At 29.8% G+C, this 26,261-nt stretch overlaps 3 protein-coding genes across 3 annotated transcripts; all 3 read left to right on the top strand.

Moving 5' to 3' along the window:
* The first annotated feature begins 6,528 nt into the window (after positions 1-6,528).
* Positions 6,529-11,169, top strand: LOC139424793 (cuticle protein 14-like). Its single transcript, XM_043051391.2, has 3 exons — positions 6,529-6,540; positions 9,602-9,652; positions 10,593-11,169. Exons 1-3 carry the CDS (start codon positions 6,529-6,531, stop codon positions 11,058-11,060), a joined length of 531 nt encoding a protein of 176 aa, XP_042907325.1. The 3' UTR covers positions 11,061-11,169.
* A 2,540-nt stretch (positions 11,170-13,709) lies between these two features.
* On the top strand, positions 13,710-14,537 carry LOC139425085 (zinc finger BED domain-containing protein 5-like). The gene has a single exon (XM_071178130.1). The coding sequence runs from the start codon at positions 13,710-13,712 to the stop codon at positions 14,535-14,537; it is 828 nt and encodes a 275-aa protein (XP_071034231.1).
* Positions 14,538-20,545: 6,008 nt separating this feature from the next.
* On the top strand, positions 20,546-24,411 carry LOC110283147 (cuticle protein 14-like). The gene is made up of 3 exons (XM_043051389.2): positions 20,546-20,557; positions 23,159-23,209; positions 23,828-24,411. Exons 1-3 carry the CDS (start codon positions 20,546-20,548, stop codon positions 24,317-24,319), a joined length of 555 nt encoding a protein of 184 aa, XP_042907323.1. The 3' UTR covers positions 24,320-24,411.
* The last annotated feature ends 1,850 nt before the right edge of the window (positions 24,412-26,261 follow it).

Genomic DNA, 26,261 nt, shown 5'->3' with positions numbered 1-26,261 from the left:
AAACAAACTAAAAAAACAATATATATTGCAGAAAAAAGGGAAGAAAAAAAGAAAAAGAAAACATAATTTTTAGTTATAAACAAAATGCAGGCAACACAATGTTAACTCCTCGAACGTTGTGTTCTTGGATGAAATTGTACGACAACTTCCCTGATACACACTACTCTTTCATTGAATAATATGGGGAAACTGATTTTCTGATCCAGGATAGCCTGCCTCTAAAAGTTCGGTTGAACTATTTTGGTTTGTAAAATAACAAATAATTAAACTGTTATTTAATTATTTTTTTGCTAGAAATGTCTAACTTCTCGTCGTGATAATCGAGAAGACTTTTCTCTTGAAATTTTGAAAATTGAAGACAATTGCAATTGCAAGCAGAAATTCGTCGCATGAATGTTTGATGCATATAAGTAACTCCTATTGCGGATGGAATGATTATTAAAGTTTTCTTTCATTACAAAGAAAAAAAAACCCAGTTTAGCTGAGAAAGCTGCCAAACAGGTTTACAATATATTCGATTTTAACTTCTTAAAGAAATTTGCAGTTACTGTACCAAATGAAAAAAATTATATTACGTTTTAAAAAAAATTGAAACATATTGATGTATCTGATATGTCTTAGTATTAGGGAATATTCGTCTTTATATTTATATGTACGTTTACATACAATTCTTTTTAAAAATTCGATAGGTACTATTCAACTGATTTCGTTCAATTTTTGTATTTTGCTATGTAAATTTAAAATCTTTAAAATAATTTAAAAACTTTTATACCAGACAATTAAAATTTTTTCGGCTATTATTAAATAAAATAATAAATGATAATAAGTAATAAATGATAATAAATAATAAATGATAATAAATAATAAATAGTAACTAAAAGTTATATTTTGAATAAAATCTTTGAACAAGCGTATTTCCTAATTGCGGGAAAATTTTTTCAAATCGCTTAAAAAGTTCTAAACTATGGCAAAATACGCTAAAAATAAAATTATCATTAAGGGGTCTAAACTCTGGGCGGTTCAGCTAATCAAACTATTGAGACCATATTTCCCAGATTGCGTCTACTTTCTATATTTCTAGGATCAAAAATCCAAATCGGTCAACAAAAAAAAAAGGTATGTTTATTTAGAGAAAGATCGTTTTCGTGTGACGTAAATATTGTCTTCACTAGCTAATTATCATATTTGAGGTCACCCTTCCTTGAATCATGAAGATTGAGTCCTAGTATGATCATTAGCCCAAAAGTTATTCAAGGTGGTCCGTTTTTTTGTGCAATGTACATCTACCCCGCAGCAGTAGGATACCCGCAAGAGTCCACTGTGTATCAATAGGGTCACGAAAGGTAAGGTTTTAGAATTTTGTAACTAAAGGCATTATGGGGACAGTACTGAGTCCACCCCACATTTATTTTACGAACAAGCTGGTACCCATCAAACTAAAGTTTGGTGCCCTCACCGGAGATCGAACCCCAGTGCTTTCTGATCACAGTTCAGTGCTGAGTTTCGCTTATTTTGGTACTATAAAATTTTAATATTTTAAAATAAGTATACACGTGAGACAAGATTGAATTAGCAAGACTTCAGGATAAATAATTATTTTTAAGTGTCAGTTAAATTTAATTTTATTTTTGATCGTAAGTACGCACTCTTAAATTTGATAATTATGATTTAATTGTGAATTCGGTCTTGTTGTATCAGGGAAAAATTTGAAAATGATTTAAAATTATTTAATTTGATTGCTTTAAGCATTTCTTTTTATATGCTTCCATTTTTTTCTTCTATTTTACCTTCGTGAATATGTATTTTTTTACAGACATTTATTTTTAATTGAGTTGCGTTTTATTTTCTCAATAGTTACATTTTATTTTATTTCAAGCCATATTTAGTATCTCCTCCCATGCGGAACTTCTGTTCAAAATTTTGTTATCTAATTAATTTATAGAGCAATTTATAATTGCAACTTTTTATTCTAAATTCACTTAACTCATATTATTGTTCTTAATCTATTTACTTATTTTATCTATATAAATCTATATGAAGCGGAAGGTTTACATGTTTGTGCATATACATCTTGTATAAATCTGTAAATCTGTACCGATTCACACTAAATTTGGTGCAAGGGTTCAAAGAAACGGTAAACCTAACTGTCTACTTTAAAGCATCTTCCGATTACCGGATCACGCATGCGCAATATCCCAACGAAAAAATTGAATAAATATCTAATAATACGAGTGAGTTTCTAGCTTGCAGGTCTAGTGAATCAAAAATTAGCTTTATTGCACGTTCTTATGAATTATTTATCTTATGCTTTGGATATTAGGATTAGCTTATCATCTATATAGTCCCTGATCAAATTATTAAACGCACTGTAAGATTCTATGTGAAATCTTAATTATCAGAGGTGATACTATACAACTTTATTGTTTTTTACGTGACTGAAACCGGTTTGCACTTGTTTACGTTCGTGTATCGATTGGTTAAACTAGACGATAATATAAATTTGACTATTCTATAATTCAGACGGTGTATTATATAAATATGGAATATTTATTATACCAGGTATTATATTAGCATATTAACATAATTAGTCCTAATTATTAGACGCACTGTAGTGCTTTAAAGATTGAATATTTTGAATAAGTTTATAAGCAATACCTTTATAGCTAAGCACACAAGTAATGGTCTTTTATTCCGGAGATTTTAATATACTTCCTATTTGTATTCATTTTTATCGTATTGAATTACAATGTTAACCAACTGATACACAAACGAAAAACAAGTGTAAACCGCGCTTCAGCCGCGTAAAAAATAATGTTGTATAGTATCCAGGGTTCGTGATTTTTCTGATTTTTTTTAAAAAAATCAAAAAAATCGGATTTTTTCTTATTTAAATCAGATTTTTTTGATTTTTATTCAAATACACTATAAGAGCTNAATCAAAAATTAGCTTTATTGCACGTTCTTATGAATTATTTATCTTATGCTTTGGATATTAGGATTAGCTTATACAGTCCTTGGCCAAATTATTAGACGCACTATAAAATTCTATGTGAAATCTTAATTACTCAGGTGATACTCTATACAGCTTTATTGTTTTTTACGTGACTGAAACCGGTTTGCACCTGCTTATACGTTCGTGTATCAATTGGTTAAACTGGACGATATATAATATAAATTCGACTATTCTATAATTCAGACGATGTGATACATAAATATAGAATATTTATTATACCAGGTATTATATTAGCAAATTAACATAATTATTCTTAATTATTAGACGCACTGTAGTGTTTTAAAGATTGCATACTTTGAATAAGTTTATAAGCAATACCTTTATAGCTAAGCACACAAGTAAGGGTCTTTTATTCCGGAGTCTTTTAATATACTTCCTATTTGTATTCATTTTTATCGTATTGAATTACAATGTTAACCAACTGATACACGAACATAAACAAGTGTAAACCGCGCTTCAGTCGCGCAAGAAATAATGTTGTATAGCATCACCTGATAATTTAGGTTTTTACGTAAAATCGTCTAATAATTTGGCCAGGGACTGCACAAACAAAACGATTAGATTAAATTTTGCTTCTTGTTCTATAGTTTTCTCACGTTTTAATACAGTGTAATTCCTCTCTCTCAGTATAAATTATGAAAAGACCCTTCATTACTAGTTAAACCAATTTTGACAAAACCACACAAGGACATGATCTTCTTAATTTCATTACTATTATTTGAGTCAAATTTTGAGTTTCGCTTTGTAACGGAACATCTTTTTATCTGCTCTTTATTTTATTGGAAATCCGTTTAGTTAAGGGACTTCATGTTTTTGTATTTGAACAGTTCTTAACTGATCAATACCCTGGTAGGCTATCAGTATCCCTGGATGCCCCTTGCGTGGGCGGGTCAGGGAACAAGCTTATATATTAGGTTATAACAAGTAAAATCAGCATTAATAATTTCGTAATGTACTGAAGTACTAAAGAAATAAAATTGAAGTTATCTATTAAACCATGGAAAATTTTGGTACTGTGCACAAAATGAAAAGCACGGACCACCCTGAATAACTTTTGATCTAATGATAGGATCTTAATGTTCTAGGACTCAATCTTAATGATTCAAGGAGAGGAGCTCAAATATTCTAATTAATTAGTGCAGACGATAGTTTAAAATACGAAATTGGACACAAAAACGCACTTTCTCTGAATAAATATAACTCTTCCCAAAATATAGGGGGTAGCCGCAATCTGGGATATATGGTCCTAATAATTTGGTCAGGTTAGCGGTTCAAAGTTTGGACGTAAATTTTATACGTGTTTAACCATATCACGAGAACTTTTAAGGCGATTTCAAATTTTTTTACATATAACTCTGAAATATGTTCATCAAAAGATAATTCCATGCAAAATATAAGTAAATATTAGTAAATATTTCTTTTTTTTGTTATTTTATTTAATAATAGCAGAAAAAGCTTTGAATCGTAAGTTATAAATTTCTTTTCATCATTTTAAAGGATGTAATTTTAATACATACAAATTTTGAAAAATCAAAATACAAATTTTGATCGAAATTGGTCCAATAGTTACTGAGAAAATAAATTTAAAAATAAATATTTGCTTTGTTATTCAGGGTAGTCCATTTCTAATTTTCTGCACTGGACATTCAGAATGACACATTTTTAAATGATACCATATGTGTAGTTAAACTTTCTTTTAGTGAGTTTAACTAACTCAGATTATGGTTAATCTAATGGGATGAAGCCGCATCGGAATATACCAGAGATAAATAAAATAAAATAAATGTTGTGTGTGTGGATATTAGTTACCATGAATTTGTAGAATGATGACATTGAGGTACTTAACCGTTTTAGAGGACTGCAAAAAATATATAACTACAGTGCCTATATTATGTCCCTTTGTATAATAGGTTTTAATTATCGCAGTTCTTATAAGGACAATATCAGAAATAATTAATACTACATTTAATTAAAGCATTACTTGATAGTTGTTTAGCGATTTCTTAAGGCCTTCAAAATAGGTACCCATATTAGTTATATTAGTAATAATACTATCGTTACTAATTATTTTCGAGAATTAAAATTAACTAACTTTGGTAATTGGTATATGATGAAATAAAAAATATATATTAAAATTTTAAATTAATGGAGAAAAGGGATTTATTCTTGTGTAAAATCAGTAAGAAATTGCCATATTTTTATTGAGGCTAATGATTTTATTTAATTCTGGTAATAGGTGCAAATTGAAATCAAAAAATAAGTTTTGTGCTAAAAAGCTAAATTGATGGGGAAAAGGTACTTCTTCATCTAGATAAACCATTAGAAATTGTCTTATTATTATAAACGCCAAAGATGATTAATTAATTTTGGCAATGTGTATTATTGCTTTGATTTTTAATATGTACTAAATATACTAGTTTTTGTTTAATATAGTAACTATAATAAATACATTTTTTATTCTGTTTATTTAACATTTTTTAGCATTTTTCTGCATGAGAAAATAAGCCTACATTTGAATTTCAATATTTTCTTTATTTTTAATCAGCCAAGTAAAATTGATAGTTAAATTTAATTAAAGTTTATTCTGTGCAAACAGGACGTAAAAGTAAATTGATCAGTTTCTTAAAATGCTATACTACTTCATATGTTTTTGCTTCAATTTTTATCAGCACAATTTAAATTTAGATTATAATTGATTGAATTATAAATATGAATATTTTATAATACTTAAAATATCATTTTGCTATTTTTTCTCAACAAAATACGAAAGAAAAAGCCTTGAACGTAGCCACATTTATTCATTTAACGGATAGATATATGTTTTTTATGAGCTCAAGAGTTTATGTTACCATATATGCAGAGTAATATTCTGTCGGAAAAATTAAAACATTACCAATTTAAATATTTTTCAATCAATTTCATATTTATAATGCATAAACAGTAAAAAGAGTTGTGATAAAACAGTTGCTAAGGCAAAAAGCTGTCCTGTCAAAGTAAAGTGTTCAGGTTCTATCCTGGGTAAGGTGTTTAAGTCCACCCAGCTTCAGATTGATAACTATCAGTCTGCCCAGGAAGTAAAAGTTTCGTATAGTGCTGATTTTATTTCCAACATCTTACCATTGGTCATGAAATTATAGAACCTTTCCTTTCTGACCTCTATGGCCTAAACGAGCTGTTATGAGATAATTTGCCCTTTTTTTTTTAACAATATAGAATGTTATTTTTAATTATTTAAACTCATAATCTTTTTTTTCAGACAGACAGATATTTGTGCTGAAAACCTAGTGAAAAAGTAAGGTGATGAAATAAGCGAAAGTTATTTAAAAACAACTGGAGCGTTTGACAGAAAGTGAGAGAGAAGGTCAAGTTCAAGTAAGATTATCGAAGCATTAAGTGGTCTAATCCCTTGTCTAGAATTCAAACTAAATGCATATTTCTTTCTACCTATATAAAGAGAGTGACATTTTCTCCATTTAACAATCGTCTTTTAGCGGCTATAGAAAAATCTTTTCAATATGATTTCAAAGGTAAGATTCCTTATAAGCACTATTATTCCAAATCCATATTTAAGTTCAGTAAAATATAATCTAATATATATATTTCTCTTACGCGGCTCCCAAATTTTGGCTGTATTTCTTTTCCGCTGGTGGCAACAGTTTTCATTTTTAAAGAAGTATTTTGTACAACTAAATAAGATTCCTTTCACAACACTTAAATATTTACTTTATTTTCTTCATATATACAGAGAACAGTCGGCAAAGAATTCTGTTAGGTTAAAAACACATTTCGCTAAAAAAAGAACGAATTCTAAAAGAAATAAAAATAAACAACTTAAAAAATATAAATGCTGTTGCCAGCCATAGAATTTTTTGAAAGTTAACTTAGCAACATAAATCAAAATGACATAGAAGCGCAACTAGATCAAAATTATGATACCTGAGCGCTTGACGTAACAAATCCTTCAATTCTAAAAGTGTTGTATCGCCAAATGCCCAAATTAACAATTGTGTTCTTAAAGAAATTCTATAAAAAGTTTTAAATAAACAACCTACTTCTACAACTGCTTCTTGAAGAACTTGGCTCATTGATTAAAAATATTGTTTTAATTTTACAGTACTAACTTTACTTCTACTTTCATTATTGCTATGACCCTCTTTCATTACATTTTACAACTTCATGCTAAATTTGAGGACTTTAAGTTGTTTTGTGGTTGAATACTGACATTTAGAAATGTGTACATAAAAAAAATAATATTTAGAGGTTAAGAGTTGCCTCAGAAAAATTTGAATTGTTGACATTGAACTTAACAATGGAAACAATCGTTTTTGTGAAAAATTGAATTGTATTGTTGACATCAAAACTAAAAATATTGTGTTTCAACTTAACAATACTACCTTAATTTTTACTTATAAAATTACGATGATCCTTTCTTATATATATATATATATGCATTTTACAACTTCATATTAAACTTCTGTTGTGTGTCTGAATACTGACATTTAGAACAAAATTAAGGTTCAGAATTGCCTCGGAGAAATTTGAATTGTTAACAATGACTTAAACAAAAAGTTTTATTTTAACTGACAAATACTATATTATAATTTTAACTTTTTCTATGACTATACTTATTTTCTTACTTTTTTCTTCGTTTTTTATACATTTTACATTTTTGTGATAAAATAAAAAACTTATAGTTGTTATGGTTATAACCTGTATTATAGTTGTTCTGCACTGATGAAAACACAAAATGATGGGCTTCATCAACATTAAAAAATATATATATTTATTTTACAAATTCTATATTATTAAGGTGGCTCCCTTCAGAGAATTAAAAATACAAAATTATCTTTAGCGAAGCCGATGCTTTACATTCGGCATTCAGTGGCAGACTACTATTTCATATTGTTTTACAACACATGGTTTTAGCCCTCTGGTGGGAAAGACTTTAAAACAAAACTTACAACAGTTACTTTTCTTAACAACTGAAATTTCGAATAGTGTGATTAAGCAAAATATGTGATCTGTTTGCAATTTCAAATTAATATTGAAATGTACAGGCTTAGAATTGTCTACAGTGAAAAGTTTTCGGAACTTCAGTATTCAAAAAAGTATACAAAAGCTAGACGTTAAGAACGTATCCAATGAGCGAGCAAAGCGAGCATTGGATTGCGAAGCAATCAGAAATGAACTGCGAAAGCAGTTTGGGGGATTGGCGAGCGCCAGCGAGAAGGGGGCGAGGCCTCCTGGTTCATAATAATTCTTTTAAACATTGCCACTTTTAAAGAATTATAAGGGTTAGATAAAATAATGGAAGCACTTACAGACTATGTCCACGTAAAAAATCTTTTATTTATAGCAGCAAAAAACTTTGAAAAGTTTTATGTGACAAAACTTGAAAGATCATGCTTGAAGAATTTAGAAATAGTGTCTTTTTTACCCTTGCAAAAATTTCTCTTGACTAAAATGAGCATAGGAAGTTTGTAGGGGCGAGAAGTTATGGACAATGTCAACCTTCATCTATGAAAAGGTACCCCGCCATAGAATCTAGTTAAAATGTTTATATACTAGTGAATGGGAATTATATTTTTGTACTGGTAGATATGCTACAAGTTAAAAGCTTTTTTTCGACTTTTAATACCCTTGTAAATTTAAAAGCATTCTTATATAAATATTGAATTTCTGTTGTTATTAAAGTTAGAAAGAAGTTGTTAATTTACTCTCTTCGTTTTGGTTGATCCAAATTTTGCATGGATTATAAAAACACCAATTCAAAAAGCTTCAAGCATGATATTTTAAGTTGTGCCAACAATTTTGCCATGCAAATAATTCCAAAACATTTGTTGTTAAAATAAAGATTGTTTACATATCCATAGTATAGAAGTGTTTCCTTAATTTTATCCAACCCTTGTATGGGAATAGCTTAATATATCGTTATATTTGTGCATTACGCATGCGGATTATATCTATACGGATATTTTTGAATTTACTTAAATTGGTAATTAATACTTATTATTCTCCCACCCTCATGATATTTATTTGCTTCATTGTTTATGAATTATTTTAACATCTTCAGACATGCCACAAACGTACTTGTACGTACCTGTATCAGACCTGCTGGGCATTTTATTATAAGAAAATGTCTGCTAAATATGAATTGAATGTATGTATAACAACGATTCTATTGGCATTTTTCAACACTGGGAAAATTATTCTCTATAGAAGGTAAACGTTCTATAAAGAATAACAGCTGATATCTAATAAGGTTAATTGCTGAATCTTTATTTCCCCCAGAAATTATATCGATGTGAATTTTGTAAAAGATTAAGTGGTAGCTAACACTAAAAATGTTTCAAGCAGATTAAGCGCAAGTATATTATTTCATTTCGGGACTTTTCGCATCAATACAAATAGGTGCCTCAGCAGTGAATGGGTTAATATTCTTCAAAACGGTGAGGAAAAAATACACTTCACAATGGAGTTTGATGAAATGATGTTTTAGATGATATAGGATTTACGTTGATATTTATCGTTGCTAAAATTTTGTTAGATTATACTTACACATACACCTATACATGATATTTCTTTCAGATTATTATTTTAGCAGCCATTGCTGTTGTTGGTTTTGCTCAACCTCCTTTGGTAAGAATATTTTGCTTTCGCCTTTCAAATCAGTGTTTCTTAAAAACAGATAAAAACTCAACGTCTAATAGATTTAAGTCAACAACTAGAATGTAGTGTGTTTATTCATACATTGACGTACAATTTCTTCATTTATGGTAGTTCAGTAAGATAAGTCATTGTTTCTTTTTAAAATAACAGGACATTATATTTTTTATCTTTTTTAACGATATTTATAGTTTATTCCATTACTGCGACATTTTATTGTATTATAACTTCAAAAATATTAAATAAAACAAATACTGTACTTAAATTGTATTTCATATTCATGCCTAGCTAACGTTAAATAGCAGATTTACTAACTAAGAAATCACATAAACTGCAAACAAATATATTTTATCTGAACACAGAAATACTTCCTATTTCTAAACATTCGTCGTTGTTTATAATTCATAGCTTGAAGGCATATTTTTAAAATTATTAACTGGAAATTATAATTTTTTTCTTATAAGAATATGGAAATTTTTCCCATCTGCTGAATTTGCTGAATATCTGTTGCAGTCGATACTCTAATCTGAATATATAGCCCATAGTAGAATTTTTTTACATTATTTGCATTTTAGCAGTATATATATTGAAAAAAAACTATCAAAATTTAAATGTTGAATGAAATAAATAACTTTGAGGAATTTTAAAAGGGTAAATGAAAAAGAAGTAAAAAATGTAAATCAAATTCCTTCTTGTGAAAAATAAGAATGTAGACCTATATCCTTCCTTTTAATAAAAATGAAGAAATTTTTTTTCTAAAGATAATTTTGACATAGCTTAGTAAACTATCTATAAAAAGTATTAAGAGTTTAAATATCTTTAGAACGATGATTTTCATTTATTTAATTTAAAATTGGTTCATAGTACAAAACGCATTTGTAACATATGATTTAATTAATATATTTTTCTGAAGGATCATGGACACCATGCTCCTAAACCATACAAATTTGGATACAGTATTAAAGACAAGCACGGTGAACAACACCGAGAGGAATCCGGTAATGGTGGTCATCACGTGACTGGAAGTTATGGTTTCACCGATGACAGAGGTATTCACAGACAGGTCAATTATGTAGCTGATCACGGAGGTTTCAGAGCCCAGGTCAAGACCAACGAACCTGGTACCGCCAACCAAAATCCAGCTGCAGTTCACATCCATTCATCTGCTCCTGCACATGGTCATTTGTATGGTGGATATGGAGGATACGGCAGTGCTGGTCTTGGCTACGCTGGTTATGGTGGATTAGACTATGGATATGGAGGATTAGGAAATGGTTATGGTATTGGATACGGTGGACTTGGATATGGTGCAGGTTATGGTGGTTATGGTTTAGCTAGTGCATTGCTTGGTACATTGCCGTATGCCCGATACGGCTATTAAAACGACGGGTTGGATGTTTATGGTTTTCTATGATTCTTGCAAGGAACATATGAAAAAATTGTAAAATTGCAAAAATTGTGTGTTTTCAACTTTGCCAAACCTTTGTATTTGTTAACGATTTTTAATATAAAACTATTTCTTCTACAGAATCAACTGGAAATAAATATTGTATTTTTGTATAATAGTGGTCTGTGCAGAATTATAAATTTAAGCATCCCTTTTTTTTTGTAAAAATCTATTTTAAATACAAACTCCAACGAACGTGGACGTATGCAACTCTAATTCAAGAAAAAACTTGTACATTTAAATGTAAAACAAACTAATTCATTTCCAAATACACCAGCAAACTTTTAATTTAAAAAAAAGTGATTACACTTTTATATCTACTGATTAAAAAATCTTGTGAGCCAACAAATAAAATGAGTAAAAAAAGGTAAATCTAAAGAATAAGCATGAAAAGCATGTGAGTCTGAAAGCAAAACAAGTATACTGACTACTAATACAACAACTGAATATGTTTTAACACCAAGTTAACAAACTTGTGAACAAAGTTTCCTCATTTTTTAAAAATCGCTTTAACTTGTAAATCTGCAAATAAACTATGAGCTGGTTTCAGTGAAAAAAAAGTTACTCACGTTGCTGTTTTCAAAAAACGTAAATGTTTGAAAATTCGATATCCAAAGTTATTACTAAATAATTTAAATCTTTTAAGTGGCGTGAAAAATTTATCATATAGAAAAATACCAATTTGAAGTAAAAAAATGCGGGGTTCCTATACAGAAAAAGAAAATGAGCGCAACATGTTTCGAAATACCAGAACTGCATCTTATATTTCTTGAGCACTGGTAATTTTCAGATCCTTTAATGTTTGAATTCATTAAATTCATTAGATTCACAATCGTCTTACTTCCTTAATTAACACCACTGGGGAGAGGGGGACTAGTAGAGACATAGGGTGAGCGTGAACATTTTAAATGGAATTTTTATATGTTGATCAAATTTCTTCTGTGATACATCGTAGATTGACAATATACGCTGTCGAATTGATATACACTGTCGAATGCAGTTGCATAATCACACTGTGAATACTTTAATCAAAATTTGTAAAAGGTATTCAAGGTGCAAAGGTAAATTTCAAATTTTCTCTTTACGTTCCTTTTAAGTTTAACAAAAGGTGATAATATGTTATGAAATTTTTTTTTCACCTGTTAATAACTTTTTCTCTGTATAGTTTAAATTAACCAGAATCAGGCATAAGCAAGCAAATGTCTGTCAGGGGCTAGTGTGGAAATATTTACATTGTCTCTTTCAGCTGAAAGTGAAAGAAATATGAATTGATTGCAAATTTATCACATTTGATATTCTATATTTTCTAAATTAATATGATTTTTGAAAAATGACATACCTTTACAAATAGTGATTTCAATCTGAAGTAAACATTTTATCATAAAATCTTTACAATAATCTATTTTTAAAAATTTAAGAAAATTTAAAAGATATATTAAGAGATAAATTATAGAAGTAAACAAAATTTTTAATGAATATTTATTTTTAGCTATACAATAAACTAAAATAGAACATCAGTAAATGTCTTCGTCTTCCTTTTTTGCGACTTGTTTATATTGTTCCAGTGACTCTTTAGTTACATTTCTGCCAGTGTTGCTTTCTTACAGTGTTGTCCCTTTGGACCATTTCCTCATCAAATTAAAACTATGGTTTTTAAAATTAATTAAATTTACAATTAGCTCCACTCTGGAAATGCTCTATTGCAAATTAGTGTTTTAACTCAAATATGTAAAGATTCATTTTCCAATAAGAGGTAGATGGAACTTAATTTTAGATTTAGATATATCTTTCTGAGTTACAAGAAACTATTACTTAATGCAGCGTTTCTCAACCTTTCAGTATTTGCGGCCCAGTTTTCAATCATAATTTTCATCGCGCCCCCCACTTGCAGTAAAATGTATGCAACAATAATGTATATTGAGTATTTTTAATTCTGTCTTTAAATTATTTTTAACTAACTGCCAGAACAAAAGTAAGGTAAAAATCAGCAGCAATTGAGATTGTAGAAACTATGCTTGGAGTTAATTTTTCGAAACAATTACAGTCCATACCTCTTTCAAATGATACTGTTGCTCGTCGAATGGGAGATACAGCTGAAAATGTAGTGTCAGCTTTTCTCGATGTTCCATGACAAAATGTTTTCAATAAAGTTTGAAGCAACATATATTAATAAAGATGCTAATTTCATTGCCTATGTTTGATTTTGTGATAATATGACAGTAGTAGAACTACTTTTCTGCAAATCAATAGAACTCAAAACAACAGCGCTAGCATTATTTTCTATTTTAAATGATGTTATGAATGATGCAAACACAGAATGCAAAAATTACTTTGGAATATGCACTGGAATATGCATCGGAATATGCTCGTTCAATATCCGGAAGGTTCGAAAGTAAACAAGCACTAGTATAACAAAAATCGCCTCAATGCGTCAGGACACATTGCATGATCCGCAGAGAAGCTTTGGGTTCGAAAGAAATACGTCCTGGTTTAAATATTGTATTAACTGCGGTTGTAACCGTTGCAAATTATATAAAAATGAGAACCCTGAGATCGAGAATCTTTTATGCTCTTTGTAATGACATGGGTTCAGTACATTCAGAGTTACTATTTAAATGTGAGGCAAGATGTTTATCACGCGAGAAATTTTTGCAACGTGTTTATGAATTAAGAGAAGAAATCGTCACTTTCTTAGAAGATAACAGACCGGAAACCGGGAATTTACACTATTGTTTATTTGTGATGAAATTGAGATACTTGGTCGTCATATTTGAGAAATTAAATAACTTGAATCTTAAGCACCAAGGAGCAAATACACATATATTGGATACGAGTGATGAAGTTAATGCTTTTTGTAGAAAATTAGAATTGCGGGGCAGAAATTTAAAGCAAAAAAACCTAACAATGTTTGCAAATGTGCATAATTGTACTGAAACTTATAAGGCTGAAGAAGAATATATAAAAGTTACGTTTGTAACTATTGAAAATCATTTAGCCATGCTGGCAAAGAATTTTAAAAAGTATTTTCCTGCTCATGACAAACTGATAGCAAGTTACGAGTGGGTTAGGAATCAATTTCATAAGACTCCCAAAGGACTCTCAATTGATGAGGAAGAAAAAGTCATAGACTTCACTACAAGTGGCGAAACTAAAATACAATTTAGTAATAAATCACTATTTGAATTTTGTCAGGAGGAGGATTTTTCTGCACTGAAACAAAGGGCATTTCGCATTCTATTACCATTTTCAATATCCTACCTTTGTGAAACTGAATTTTCTGCTGTGACTTCTTTGAAGACAAAATATAGATCACGGCTAAATATAGAAACAGGACTGAGAGTGGCTATTTCTAATATTAAGCTTCACCTCAAAAAACTTTACTCTGCAGGACAGGCCCAAGGAAGTCACTAAAAATTATTAATTTTTTTAAGAAATTTAGTATGTTTGATTAAGTGAGGTGGGTAAGCCAAAGGTGGCCAGTGCTCCCAACGTAGCTCCCCCCCCCCAAAAGTAAAATGAAATTTATTTTGAATCATAAGATGTCCCTTCTGCATTGTAAATCTTGTATCCGAGGTGCACGAGGCTGAATTGGAAGATATTTCCTTGAATGGCCTCCATTGTACGAAATGATTTAATTTTTTGCAGTTGTCGGTTCCAGGTGAGAAGATAATGTAATTTAATTTATATGTGTTTAAATTCTTAGAACTTTGAGTTATAATATGTTTTCTGAAAGTTTATTTCTTTTTCTTTAACCACGTTACTTTAATTCGAATTAATCTATCAGATTTTTTATCAGATGTTTTATCTAGTGCAAATGGTAAGAAAGACCTTATGTATGTTCCCAAGTGGCCCGACACGCGGGCCACCTTCGGAAGCAAACGTGAAATCTATAAAAGAGTTAATTATAAATCATTACGTAGCATATTATTTCTCAAAAAGGAATGCTTGAATTAAATGCCAATTGATTTATTTCATTTTAAGCAAATGTGGATGTTGAAGCCGGTATGAATGTAGTAATAGTAGCGCCACCTACATTAATTAGAAAAAAGTTACTTCCTTGTTGGATTTCATTGCGTCTAGAGATAGACCAATGCGCTGTTGTCAATAAACGCATAATTAATAATTAATCCGCTATTCATTATTTTTGTTGTTGTTTATCTAAAATTAGATCAACATTATTTTCATGAGCTCGTAATACGAACCACGCAAACCCGCAAACGCAATCAAATACAAAATATTAACAGTGGAAAATGTGGATATTTTGACGTTCTCTGCACTTTAGTAGACTTTGCGATATTTTGTTTCAAGTTTTTTGTTTTGTTTGCATTTTAACGTCATTTTTTATGTATTTTTTTATTTTTGTGGTAGTTATGAGTGTTTTTGTGGTCGATTCTGGTATTTTCTTGTAAATTTGGGCATTTTTAGATTGGTTATGGGTTCAGTTATTTAACTCTAGTATGGTTATTTAACTCTTACTTCTTGGCTAATCCTTTTGAAAAAATTAACTCAATAATTCTTGATTAATTCTAATGAGTTAACTCAAAAGAATCGCTAGTGACTTCACACAAGAACTATCAAAGTAAAATCAATAAACAAATTATAGACTCTGAAAACAAATATCTTTTTTAAAGTCGGGAAACTTGTTCCTACCAGCAAAACACTTAAAGTGCCTTTTTAAAAGAAGTTTGCCTGTCCAAGCGTTTTTTCTAAAGATAATTTGAGTAAGTGAAAAAGTGATTTCAATACATGGCTCACCTTCGGAACCTGTGCGAAACCTTAGATGCAGAAGCTACAATTTTAAAATTGTACTGTAAAATAAATGAAATTTTATTTTACAATTAAAAGTATACGTGATATATATTAGAGATAGGTGTAAGATGTTACAGAAAAAACTCAGCTACACAGACTTAATCAGAAAATTATGAAAAAATCCTTAAGGCCAAGCCACCCTTGGCTCCCCACCTTAAGTTTTGATTTAATAAGTTGTTTCACTTTAATAAGTTATTAAATATGTCGAAATGTATTTTGTTTTCTATGTATATGTGCGCTTTCCTTTCATCCAATTAACCAATTTTTTTAAATAATATTTTCTCTTGAATATTCTCGCGCCACCCCTCTGGTGTGCTCGCGCCCCCCTAGGGGGGCGCGCCCCACAAGTTGAGAATCGCTGACTTAATGCGTCTTCAATTTTGCCTACACTAACCTCATAGCTTGTCCTCATTAGTTCCGGGTAGTTGGAATCGTGCTGACAAAAACAAACTTTTTTTTAAAAAAAAATATTGCAAGGAAACAAAACAGCTTAGTCATTTCAGTTATAAGCAAAATGCAAGTAATTGTTCAAATTATTGTTAAAAAGTATATCATGAGTTAAATATATCATTAAATATGGTTTTTGACAAATATATAAAATATATATGTCAACACAAAAATGACATAAATGTATGTCCACATTAGTCTTCCCCTTCCTTATATCCAGTTCTTAAAAACAATGTTAGTGTTTAAAATAAAATAAAAAATGAGCTAAAAATTCTTGACGAATGTACGTGGTTACTTGAATGATGTGCAATTTTATGGCAAAACAGTCAATACTATGTTAACTCTTCGAGATTTGTGTTCTTGGATGAAACTTCCCTGCTACTCACTACTATTTCATTGAGTAATAAGGGGAGACTGGTTTTTTTTTATCTAGAATGGCCTGCAGCTGAAAGTTCGGTTGAACTGTTTTGGTTGGTAAAAAAACAAATAACTAAACTATTATTTAACCATTTTTCCCGAGAAATATCTAACAGCGCATGATGATAATCGAGAATATTTTACTCCTGAAATGTTGAAAATTGAAGAAAATTGCAACGAAAGCAATTTTTTAAAATAAAAAATTCAAATTCGTAGCATGAATGTTTGCTGCATAAAAGTAACTCCTATTGCGGATGGAACAATTATTTGTTTTCTTTTATTATAAAGAGAAAAAAAAAACAATTTAGCTGAGAAAACTGTAAAACAGGTTTACAACATATTCGATTTTAACTTCTTAAAGAAATTTAGTTACTGTACCTTATGAAAAAAATTGAGATTATGTTTAAAAAAAATTAGAAACATTTCGATATATCTGATGTGTCTTAGTATTAGGGGATATTTGTCTTTATATTTATATGTTCTTTTGCATAAATTTTTTTTTTTAAAATTCGATTTCCCAATAACTGTTCAACTGATTTCGTTCAATTTTTGTATTTTGCTATGTAAATTTACAAATCTTTAAAATACTTAAAAAAAAATTTATACCTTACAATTCAAATTTTTTCGTCTATTATTAAATTAAATAATAAATAATAATAAAAAAATAATAAATACTAACTAAAAGTTATTTTTTACATAAAATCTTTGGACAAGCGTATTTCCTAATTGTGGGAAAATTTTTTCAAATTGCTTAAAAAGTTCTAAACTATGGCAAAATACGCTAAAAATAAAATTATCATTAAGGGGTCTAAACTTTGGACCGCTCTGCTGACCAAACTATTGAGACCATATTTTCATGATTGCTGCTACCTTCTATATTTTGGGGGTCAAAAATCCAAATCCGTCTAAGAGAAAAGATTTGTGTATTTAGAGAAAGATCGTTCTTGCGTGTCGTAAATATCGTCTTCACGAACTAATTAGTATATTTAAGGTCACCCCTCCTTGAATCATTAAGATTGAGTCCTAGTATGATCATTAGATCAAAAGTTATTCAAGGTGGTCCGTTTATTTTTTGTGCAATGTACATCTCTACTAAGGATATCCGCAACAGTCCACTGTTTACCAGAAGGGTCACGAAAGGTAAGGTTTTTCAATTTTGTAACTAAAGGCATTATGGGGACGGTATTGAGCACCCCCCCCAAATTTATTCTACAAACAAGCTGGTACCCATCCGGAGATCGAAGCCTTTCTAATGACAGTTCAGTGGTAAGTTTCGCTTACTTTCGTACGATAAAATTTTTATGATAAAATAAGTATACAGAAGAGAAAAAATTAGATTAGCAACACTTAAAGATAAATGATTATTTTTAAGAGTCAGTTACACTTAATTTTATTTTTCACCAGAAGTATTCTTAAATTTGATAATTATAATTTAATTGTGAATTTGGTAATGTTGTATCTGGGTGAAATTGGTAAATGATTTAAAATTATTTAATTTGATTGCTTTAAATATTTTTAACTTTCTTTTAAATGCTTCCATTTATTTTTTCTATTTCACTTTTGAAAATATGTATTTTTCATCAGACATTGATTTTTAATTGAGTTGCTTTTTATTTTCAATTTTTGTTAACATGAAATTCATTAAAACTATTTTTAAACAATATTTAGTACCTCCTCCCATGATGAAATTTTGTTCATAATTTTGTTATCCATTTAAATTATGGACCAATTTATTAATGTAGCTTTTTATTCTAAATTCACTTAAATCATATTACCGTTTTATAAGTATTAACTTATTTAATCTATACAGATCTATATAAAGCAGAAGGTTTATATTTTCTTTTATAACTGTCGTTGAACAGCCAACCCAATTTTCGGGTTTATGACTACTAATGTTCAACTCCGTAGCCTTGTAGTTTTGAACCCAATCCAGAAGACAAGGAAAGTCCTGGATGAAGTATTGGAAGAAATTTTCTTTCATGGGGGACTTTTTGATGGAACTAACCCGCATTTGCGTTACATGGAGAGGAAGACCCAGAGAACCTATCACGGTTAGCCTGGCGACAAGGGGACTCTAACCCATGATCCGTCTACCACTGAGGATATTTCACGTCAGCAATTTGGTCGGTGCAAACCTGATGCAGATTCGTATCGACTAGCCATTACTGGGATTCGAACCTGGCTCGCCAAAGTGGAAGGCGAACGTTCTATCCCCTGAGCCATGACGGCTCAAGCAGAAGGTTTATATGTTTGTGCATATGAGCTTTATATAAATCTGTAATTCTGAACCGATTCGCATGAAATTTGGTGTATAGATTCAAAGAGACGGCCAACCTAACTGTCTACTTTAAAACTTCTTCCGATTACCGGATCAAGCACGCGCAATATTCCAAGGAAAACATTTTCCATTGGATTCAATAAATATTTTATAATACGAAGGATTTTCTAGCTTGCAGGTCTAGTGAATCGAAAATTAGCTTTATTGCACGTTTTTATGAATTATTTATCTTAAGGTTTGGATATTAGGACTGGCTTATCATCTATACTTCTATACAAACAAAACGACTTGATTTAATTGCTTCTTGTTCTATAGTTTTCTCATGTTTTAGTGCTGTGTAATTCCTCTCTCTGTATAAATTATGAAAAGACCTTTCATTACTAGTTAAACCAATTTTGACAAAACCACATATGGACTTGATCTGCTTAACTTTATTACTGTTATCTGAGTCAAATTTTGAAATTCCTTCAGTAACGGAACATCTTTTCATTTGTTCCTTGTTTCAGTGGAAATTCGTTTGGCGGATAGAATGACCATTTAACGGATAGATATATATCTCTTTTATTAACTCAGAAGTTTACGTTACCATATGCTGAGTCTATCGGAAGAATTTAAACATTAGCAATTTAAATAATTTCGAATCATGCTAATATTTTTAGTTCATAGACTGTAAAAGGAGCTGTATAAAACAAAAGCTAAGGCAAAAAGCTGTCCCGTCAAAGTAAAGTGCTCAGGTTCTATCAACACCTCCTAGAAGTATGAAAGCCTCAGCACGGATCAAATTAGTAGTCCGATGTGACGAAGTTAACTGCGCAGTTGATGAAAAATAAGAAGCATGTCATTACGTTCGGGGTACTAAGCTGCACAGTGGTTGAAAATATGGCGTATGTCATTACGTTTGGACTACTAAAGGATATTTATGGTAACCCGTGCAGAGGCCTACTCTTTTCTAGGAGGTGTTGGTTCTATCCTGAGTAGGGAATTAGTGTTCACCCTGTGCTTCAGATTGATAACTCTGCTTGCCCAGGAAGTAAAAGTTTCGTATAGTGCTGATTTTATTTCCAACATCTTACCATTGGTCTTGAAATTATAGAACCTTTCCTTCCTGACCTCTATGGCCCCAAACGAGCTGTTATGAGATAATTTGCCCTTTTTTTTAACAATATAGAACGTTATTTTTAATTATTTAAACTCATAATCTTTTTTTCTGACAGACAGATATTTGTGCTGAAACCCTAGTGAAAAAGTAAGGTGATGAAATAAGCGAAAGTTATTTAAAAACAACTGGAGCATTTGACAGAAAGTGAGAGAGAAGGTCAAGTTCAAGTAAGATTATCGAAGCATTAAGTGGTCTAATCCCTTGTCTAGAATTCAATTTAAATGCATATTTCTTTCTACTATATAAAGAGGGTGACATTTTCTCCATTTAACAATCGTCTTTTAGCGGCTATAGATAAATCTTTTCAAAATGATTTCAAAGGTAAGATTCCTTATAAGCACTATTATTCCAAATCCATATTTAAGTTCAGTAAAATATAATTCAGAATAATTCTTTTAAATATTGCCACTTTTAAAGAATCATAAAGGTTAGATAAAGTTATGGAAGCACTTCCATACTAACTCCACGCAAGCAATCCTTTTTTCTTTTTTTCTGCAAAAGCTTTGGAAAGTTTTATGTGGCAAAATATGAAAGATCATACTTGAAGTATTTAGAAATAGTGTATTTTTTACCCATGCAAAAATTTCTCTCGGCTAAAATGAGCATAGGAAGTTAAAAACTTTTTTTTCGACTTTTAATGCCCCTATAATTTTAAAAACATTGAATTTCTATGGCATGATTTCAAAATTGTGCTTATTAAAGCTAGAAGTTGTTAACTTACTTTCCTCATTTGGTTGAACACCATTTCAAAAAGATTCAAGCATGATATTCTAAGTTGAGCCAACAATCTTGCCATCTAAATTCTTCCAAAACATTTGTTGTTAATATAAAAATTGTTTGCATATCCACAGTATAGAAGTGTTTCCATAATTTTATCCAACCCTTGTATGGGAATAGCTTAATATATCATTATATTTGTACATTATGCATACGGATTATATCTATATGCATATCTTTGAATTAACTTAAATTGGTAATTGATATTTATTATTCATCCGCCTTCAAAACATTTATTTGCTTCGTTGTGTATGAATTATTTTAACATCTCCAGCTGTGCGACAAAATGATATTAAGAGACTTTTACTTACTGTCTCTTTTCTGACAAAAATATTGCGGCTACCCCCTATTATAAGGGTGACGCAATCAAAGCTGTTGAAAAAAAGTATGGTTGTGCAGAGAGAGAACACGTTTTTTATTTCTGTCTTTTTAAGTTGAAATATTGTTTGCACAAATTAATTATTCATCTAAGGTTATCACCTTAAAACCATCAAGGTAAAAAGTATGTAAAAAACATTTTATTAAACCAGGTTCCTCACTTATCAGTGGCTAATTGAGTTAATAGGTATTAAGTAATTCGTTACTATGGTTAGCTTCCCAAAACTTTGAGATAACACCAAAGTACGTAAAATACCGTTTATTACTTCCGTGCTTTATTTTACGCATTGCGTAATTTGTTTATATTTTATTATAAGAACAAAATAGTTTCAATTAAAATTTATTGTTAAAAATAAGATCTGAAAGAAAATTAAAATGAATAAAAATTCATGTACAAAATCAAAATATTTAAATTTTATTAATATTTTCTAGAGAAAATAATACATTACTCAAAAAAATATGAGATATATGCACGTAATTCGACACAATTTATTTCCTTTTCATTACGTTATAAATAATTCATCACGCTATAAATTACGTTATAAATAATAATGATTAAAAGTACCTTATAAAAATTTCATTACGTTATAAAAAAACGTTATAAATTTGAGCTTCGAAAATTTTCTTTATAAATATTCATATTTTTCTGCTCTCTAATTCATGTTGTTCATGAATTATTGAAGAAGTTTTTAATAAAGACATATTTATGGTATTCAGACATTGACGTATAGGTATTAGGATAAAACATAGTTCACTACAGCAATAAAATAGTTCTAAATTGGAAATTTTTTTATAAACATCTTCTTAATATTTCTATTCATTCAAAATTTTCTTTCTTTCCTATTTTCGTCATTTAAAGCTTTCTTCGTAATGTAGATATAAAAATAATGACTTTAAATTCTGAACTAGTTCCGGATAAAAAAAGGCTTTGAAGTCTTTTCTATGAAACGTTTTGTTTTTAGTATTGAAAGTGTTATAAGGAGCTGAGAAAAACTTTTTTCAATGATCATTTTGACTATTATTACTTAAAAAAGAATCTACAAAATTTACCTATTTGTCTCCATAGCTCCCATTATAGAAACATGCCATTTTTATATAAAGATAAGCACTGATAACTAACTAAATGTTTAACTCTTTATTTTGAAGAAACAAGACATTTTTGTATACTGTGATATATATTTTACAGATCTGCCAACTCTTCCGGATCATGCGGGAGATTTTATTTTCAAAATTTCTACATTTACACTAAGTTCTTTTTTCAATATTTAAATTAATTTGATTTTAACTTCTACTACATTTAGATAGTTCAAACTTACTTGTACCTGTCCTGCTAGGTACTTTATCATATGAAAATGTCTGCTAAATGAGAATTGAATGAATGCTTATGACATCAATTCTATTGGCTTTTTTCAACAATGGGAAAATTATTCTTTCTAGAACGCAAACGTTGGCAGGTTGATAATTTAATCTTTATTTTCACCAGAAATTATATGGATGCAAATTTTGTAAAAGCTTATGTGGTAGCTAACACTAAAAAATTTTCAATCAGATGAAGCGAATGAATATTGCTTCATTTCGGCACTTTTTACATCAATACAAATAGGTGTCTCAGCAGTGAATGGGTTAATATTCTTCAAAACGGTGCAGAAAAATACACTCTACAATGCTTAGATGATATTGGATTTACGTTCATATATATCATTGCCGAAATTTTGTTAGATTATACTTAAACTTATACCTATACCTATGTATGATATTTCTTTTCAGATTATCATTTTAGCAGCCATTGCTGTGGTTGGTTTTGCTCACCCTCCTTTGGTAAGAATATTTTGCTTCCGCTTTTCAAATCAGTGTTTTTTAAAAACAAATAAAAACTCAACGTCTAATAAATTTAAGCCGAAAATGTCATATGTTTATTTATACATTGGTGTACAATTTACTCATTTATGATAGTTCAGTAATATAAGCTATTGTTTTTTAAAAGTAATAAGACACTACTATATTTTTATCTTTTTTAACGATTTTTATGGTTCATTCTATTGTTGCGACACTTTATTGTATTATAGCTTCAAAAATATTAGATAAAACATATACTATACTTAAATTGCATGTCATATTCATGCCTAACTAACGTTAAATAACAGATTTACAAATTAACAAATCACATATATTATAAACAAATACATTTTGTCTGTAAACAGAGATTGAACAGAATAGGTAATAGATAAGAATGTAGACCGATATCCTTAGTTTTTATAAAAATGAAGAAATTTTCTTTCTAAATATAATTTTGACGATGCTTAGTAAACTATCAACAAAAAATATTAAGAGTTTTATTATCATTTGAACGATGCTTTTCATTTATTTAATTTAAAATTGGTTCATAGCACAAAACACATTTACAGTATAAATAATAATTAATATATTTTTCTGAAGGATCATGGACACCATGCACCTAAACCATACAAATTTGGATACAGTATTAAAGACAAGCACGGTGAACAACACCGAGAGGAATCCGGTAATGGTGGTCATCACGTGACAGGAAGTTATGGTTTCACCGATGACAGAGGTATTCACAGACAGGTCAATTATGTAGCTGATCACGGAGGTTTCAGAGCCCAGGTCAAGACCAACGAACCTGGTACCGCCAATCAAAATCCAGCTGCAGTACACATCCATTCATCTGCTCCTGCACATGGTCATTTGTATGGCGGATATGGATATGGGGGATACGGCAGTGCCGGTCTTGGTTATGCTGGCTTGAATAATGGGTATGCTGGTTATAGTGGATTAGGCAATGGATTTGGAGGATTAGTAAATGGTTATGGAGGATATGGCATTGGAAATGCTGGGTTTGGATATGGCGGCTATGGATTAGCTAGTGCATTGCTTGGTACTTTGCCATACGCCAGATATGGGTACTAAAATATTCAGTAGGTGCTAGAGAATTTATTTTGTATATGAATGGGAGCCTCAATTTTTATTCTTAAGCTTTTTAAATGTTTTGCCAAACTGTTGTTTTTTGTAACATAACCTTTTTGTAAGGTGCTGCTTTGTATATAAATGTCTAAAAATAAAATGTCATTTTCTAATAAAAATCTAATTTATTTTTCGTTAAAAGAAATACATCTCTAAATTACACAGCTATAAAATGATGTGAATTGTGACAAGTAATACGAGAATTTCTCTTTTGAACACAGATACACAGACATTTTTGACATAATACTCCGAGAAACATAATTCGGCTGCTATGATGTCGAAGATAACCCTTACCAAAATTTAAGTTGTTTTTGAGGTTTATTTGAAGTGGTTTTAGGGTGACAAGGTTGATTTAGGGGTTATTTGAAATTGTCTTCAAAAACAACCATAAGCGATTAACTTGTCAGGGTGTATAGTCAAAGTGTAGGAAGTTGTTTTATTCACACATGAGGTTGTTGGAAATCTACTTTAGAGAAACCAGCTTAGAGAGGTTATTTTTGAGGTGTACAGGCTATATTTGTTTTTACTCTCAAAGTGAATAATTATTTTTGAGGTGGGAATAATTTCACCCAATCTCAACTCAAAGTATTGCTGAGTTATATATGAGGATCTTGTGTCAGTTAAAAGCATTTTTTGTGAGGTAGCATTTTTATTTGTAAGATTTTAAAGTATTTTGTATGCATTTATATATGTATTTTAAATGAACTGAATTTCTAATTCATTGGATAAGGTAAAAATTTAAGAACAAAGAGGGAAATGGGTTCATTTTGTTTTAAAAATCCTCACGTTGAAAAAGTCTCACGAAAATGAGATAGAATAGTAGTAGTAGTACTTACTCTATTTACTTCACATTAGATGCGTAAAACGGGCTATTGGAGACGAGGGAGAATGAAATGAAGGAATTTTTTTTTAAAATTTGGAAATATATATAGGTTAAAAAAAGCATTGTACACGGACACATACTACTTATTTTAAAGATTTTTCATAACCTTTAACTTTATAATTTCTAAGATAATGTTGAGCGCATCAAATGTTATTGTTTAAATCTTTGTTTTCCGGTTTTTTTTTAAATTTAGAAAAAAATTAGATTTTGATTAATTTATCATTTTGCATTACGCACAAAACTTAAGTAATTATTTCTACTTTTTCAAAATAATAAAAAAAAATTTCTGCTGAATTTTTTTTATAATTTTGATGTTGATTACAAACTATTTAATGTTAATATGCAAAATATTTTTGAAACATTTAGACTTATTATTTACATTTAGACTTTGGGCAGTACTGAGAAAATATCATGATAACTCTAATGAATATTGTTTTATTCCTTTTATGAAGTACATAATTTTCTGAGAATAAAAAACTAGTTATGTTTGGATAATAATTACACAAATAATTACCCAGCCTCTAAATAATTACTCAGAAATAATTATTATACAATCATTACATGGAATACATTATGATTAAATAATGAATGCCAAAAAGTTATTGCAACGCAAACCATATTGTTGCGATAAATATATAAATGCGCCTTTGACTTTAAAGTTAATACGGCGAGAGAAAAATAAATGAACGTCAATAATTTCCAAACTATTGCAAATTGCATATGCTAAGAAAATGAATATAAACACCTAGCATTTGTAAATTAATTTAGAGTATATATAATATGCTACATCTCGTTAAAGTTATACTTTATTGCATTTTAATGATCTCACTAAACTTGAATGAAGATTATTTGGTTTTAATGAGTTAGGCGGATGGATTACCGGGTGTATTAGCCCACAATTCTATTAATCTGCACGTCTTAGTGAATGAAAAAACACACATAGATCCGTTTTTTCAACATGTAGTCAGTAAAGAGACACATATAAATGAAATAATTAGCATTTTA

The sequence above is a fragment of the Parasteatoda tepidariorum genome, chromosome 2 (genome assembly GCF_043381705.1).
Source record: "Parasteatoda tepidariorum isolate YZ-2023 chromosome 2, CAS_Ptep_4.0, whole genome shotgun sequence".
In the NCBI taxonomy this organism is placed as follows: domain Eukaryota; kingdom Metazoa; phylum Arthropoda; class Arachnida; order Araneae; family Theridiidae; genus Parasteatoda; species Parasteatoda tepidariorum.
The sequence above is the reverse complement of the archived record's forward strand: the minus strand, read 5'-3'. Positions and strand labels throughout refer to the sequence as shown.

What these genes read in the sequence shown, in the direction of transcription:
- LOC139425085 (XM_071178130.1), top strand. Translation starts at nt 13,710, where the DNA reads ATGGGTTCAGTACATTCAGAGTTACTATTTAAATGTGAGGCAAGATGT.
- LOC110283147 (XM_043051389.2), top strand. An exon ending in GTTTTGCTCACCCTCCTTTG is followed by an intron (nt 23,210 to 23,827) that starts GTAAGAATATTT and finishes ATTTTTCTGAAG; the next exon opens with GATCATGGACACCATGCACC.
- LOC139424793 (XM_043051391.2), top strand. An exon ending in GTTTTGCTCAACCTCCTTTG is followed by an intron (nt 9,653 to 10,592) that starts GTAAGAATATTT and finishes ATTTTTCTGAAG; the next exon opens with GATCATGGACACCATGCTCC.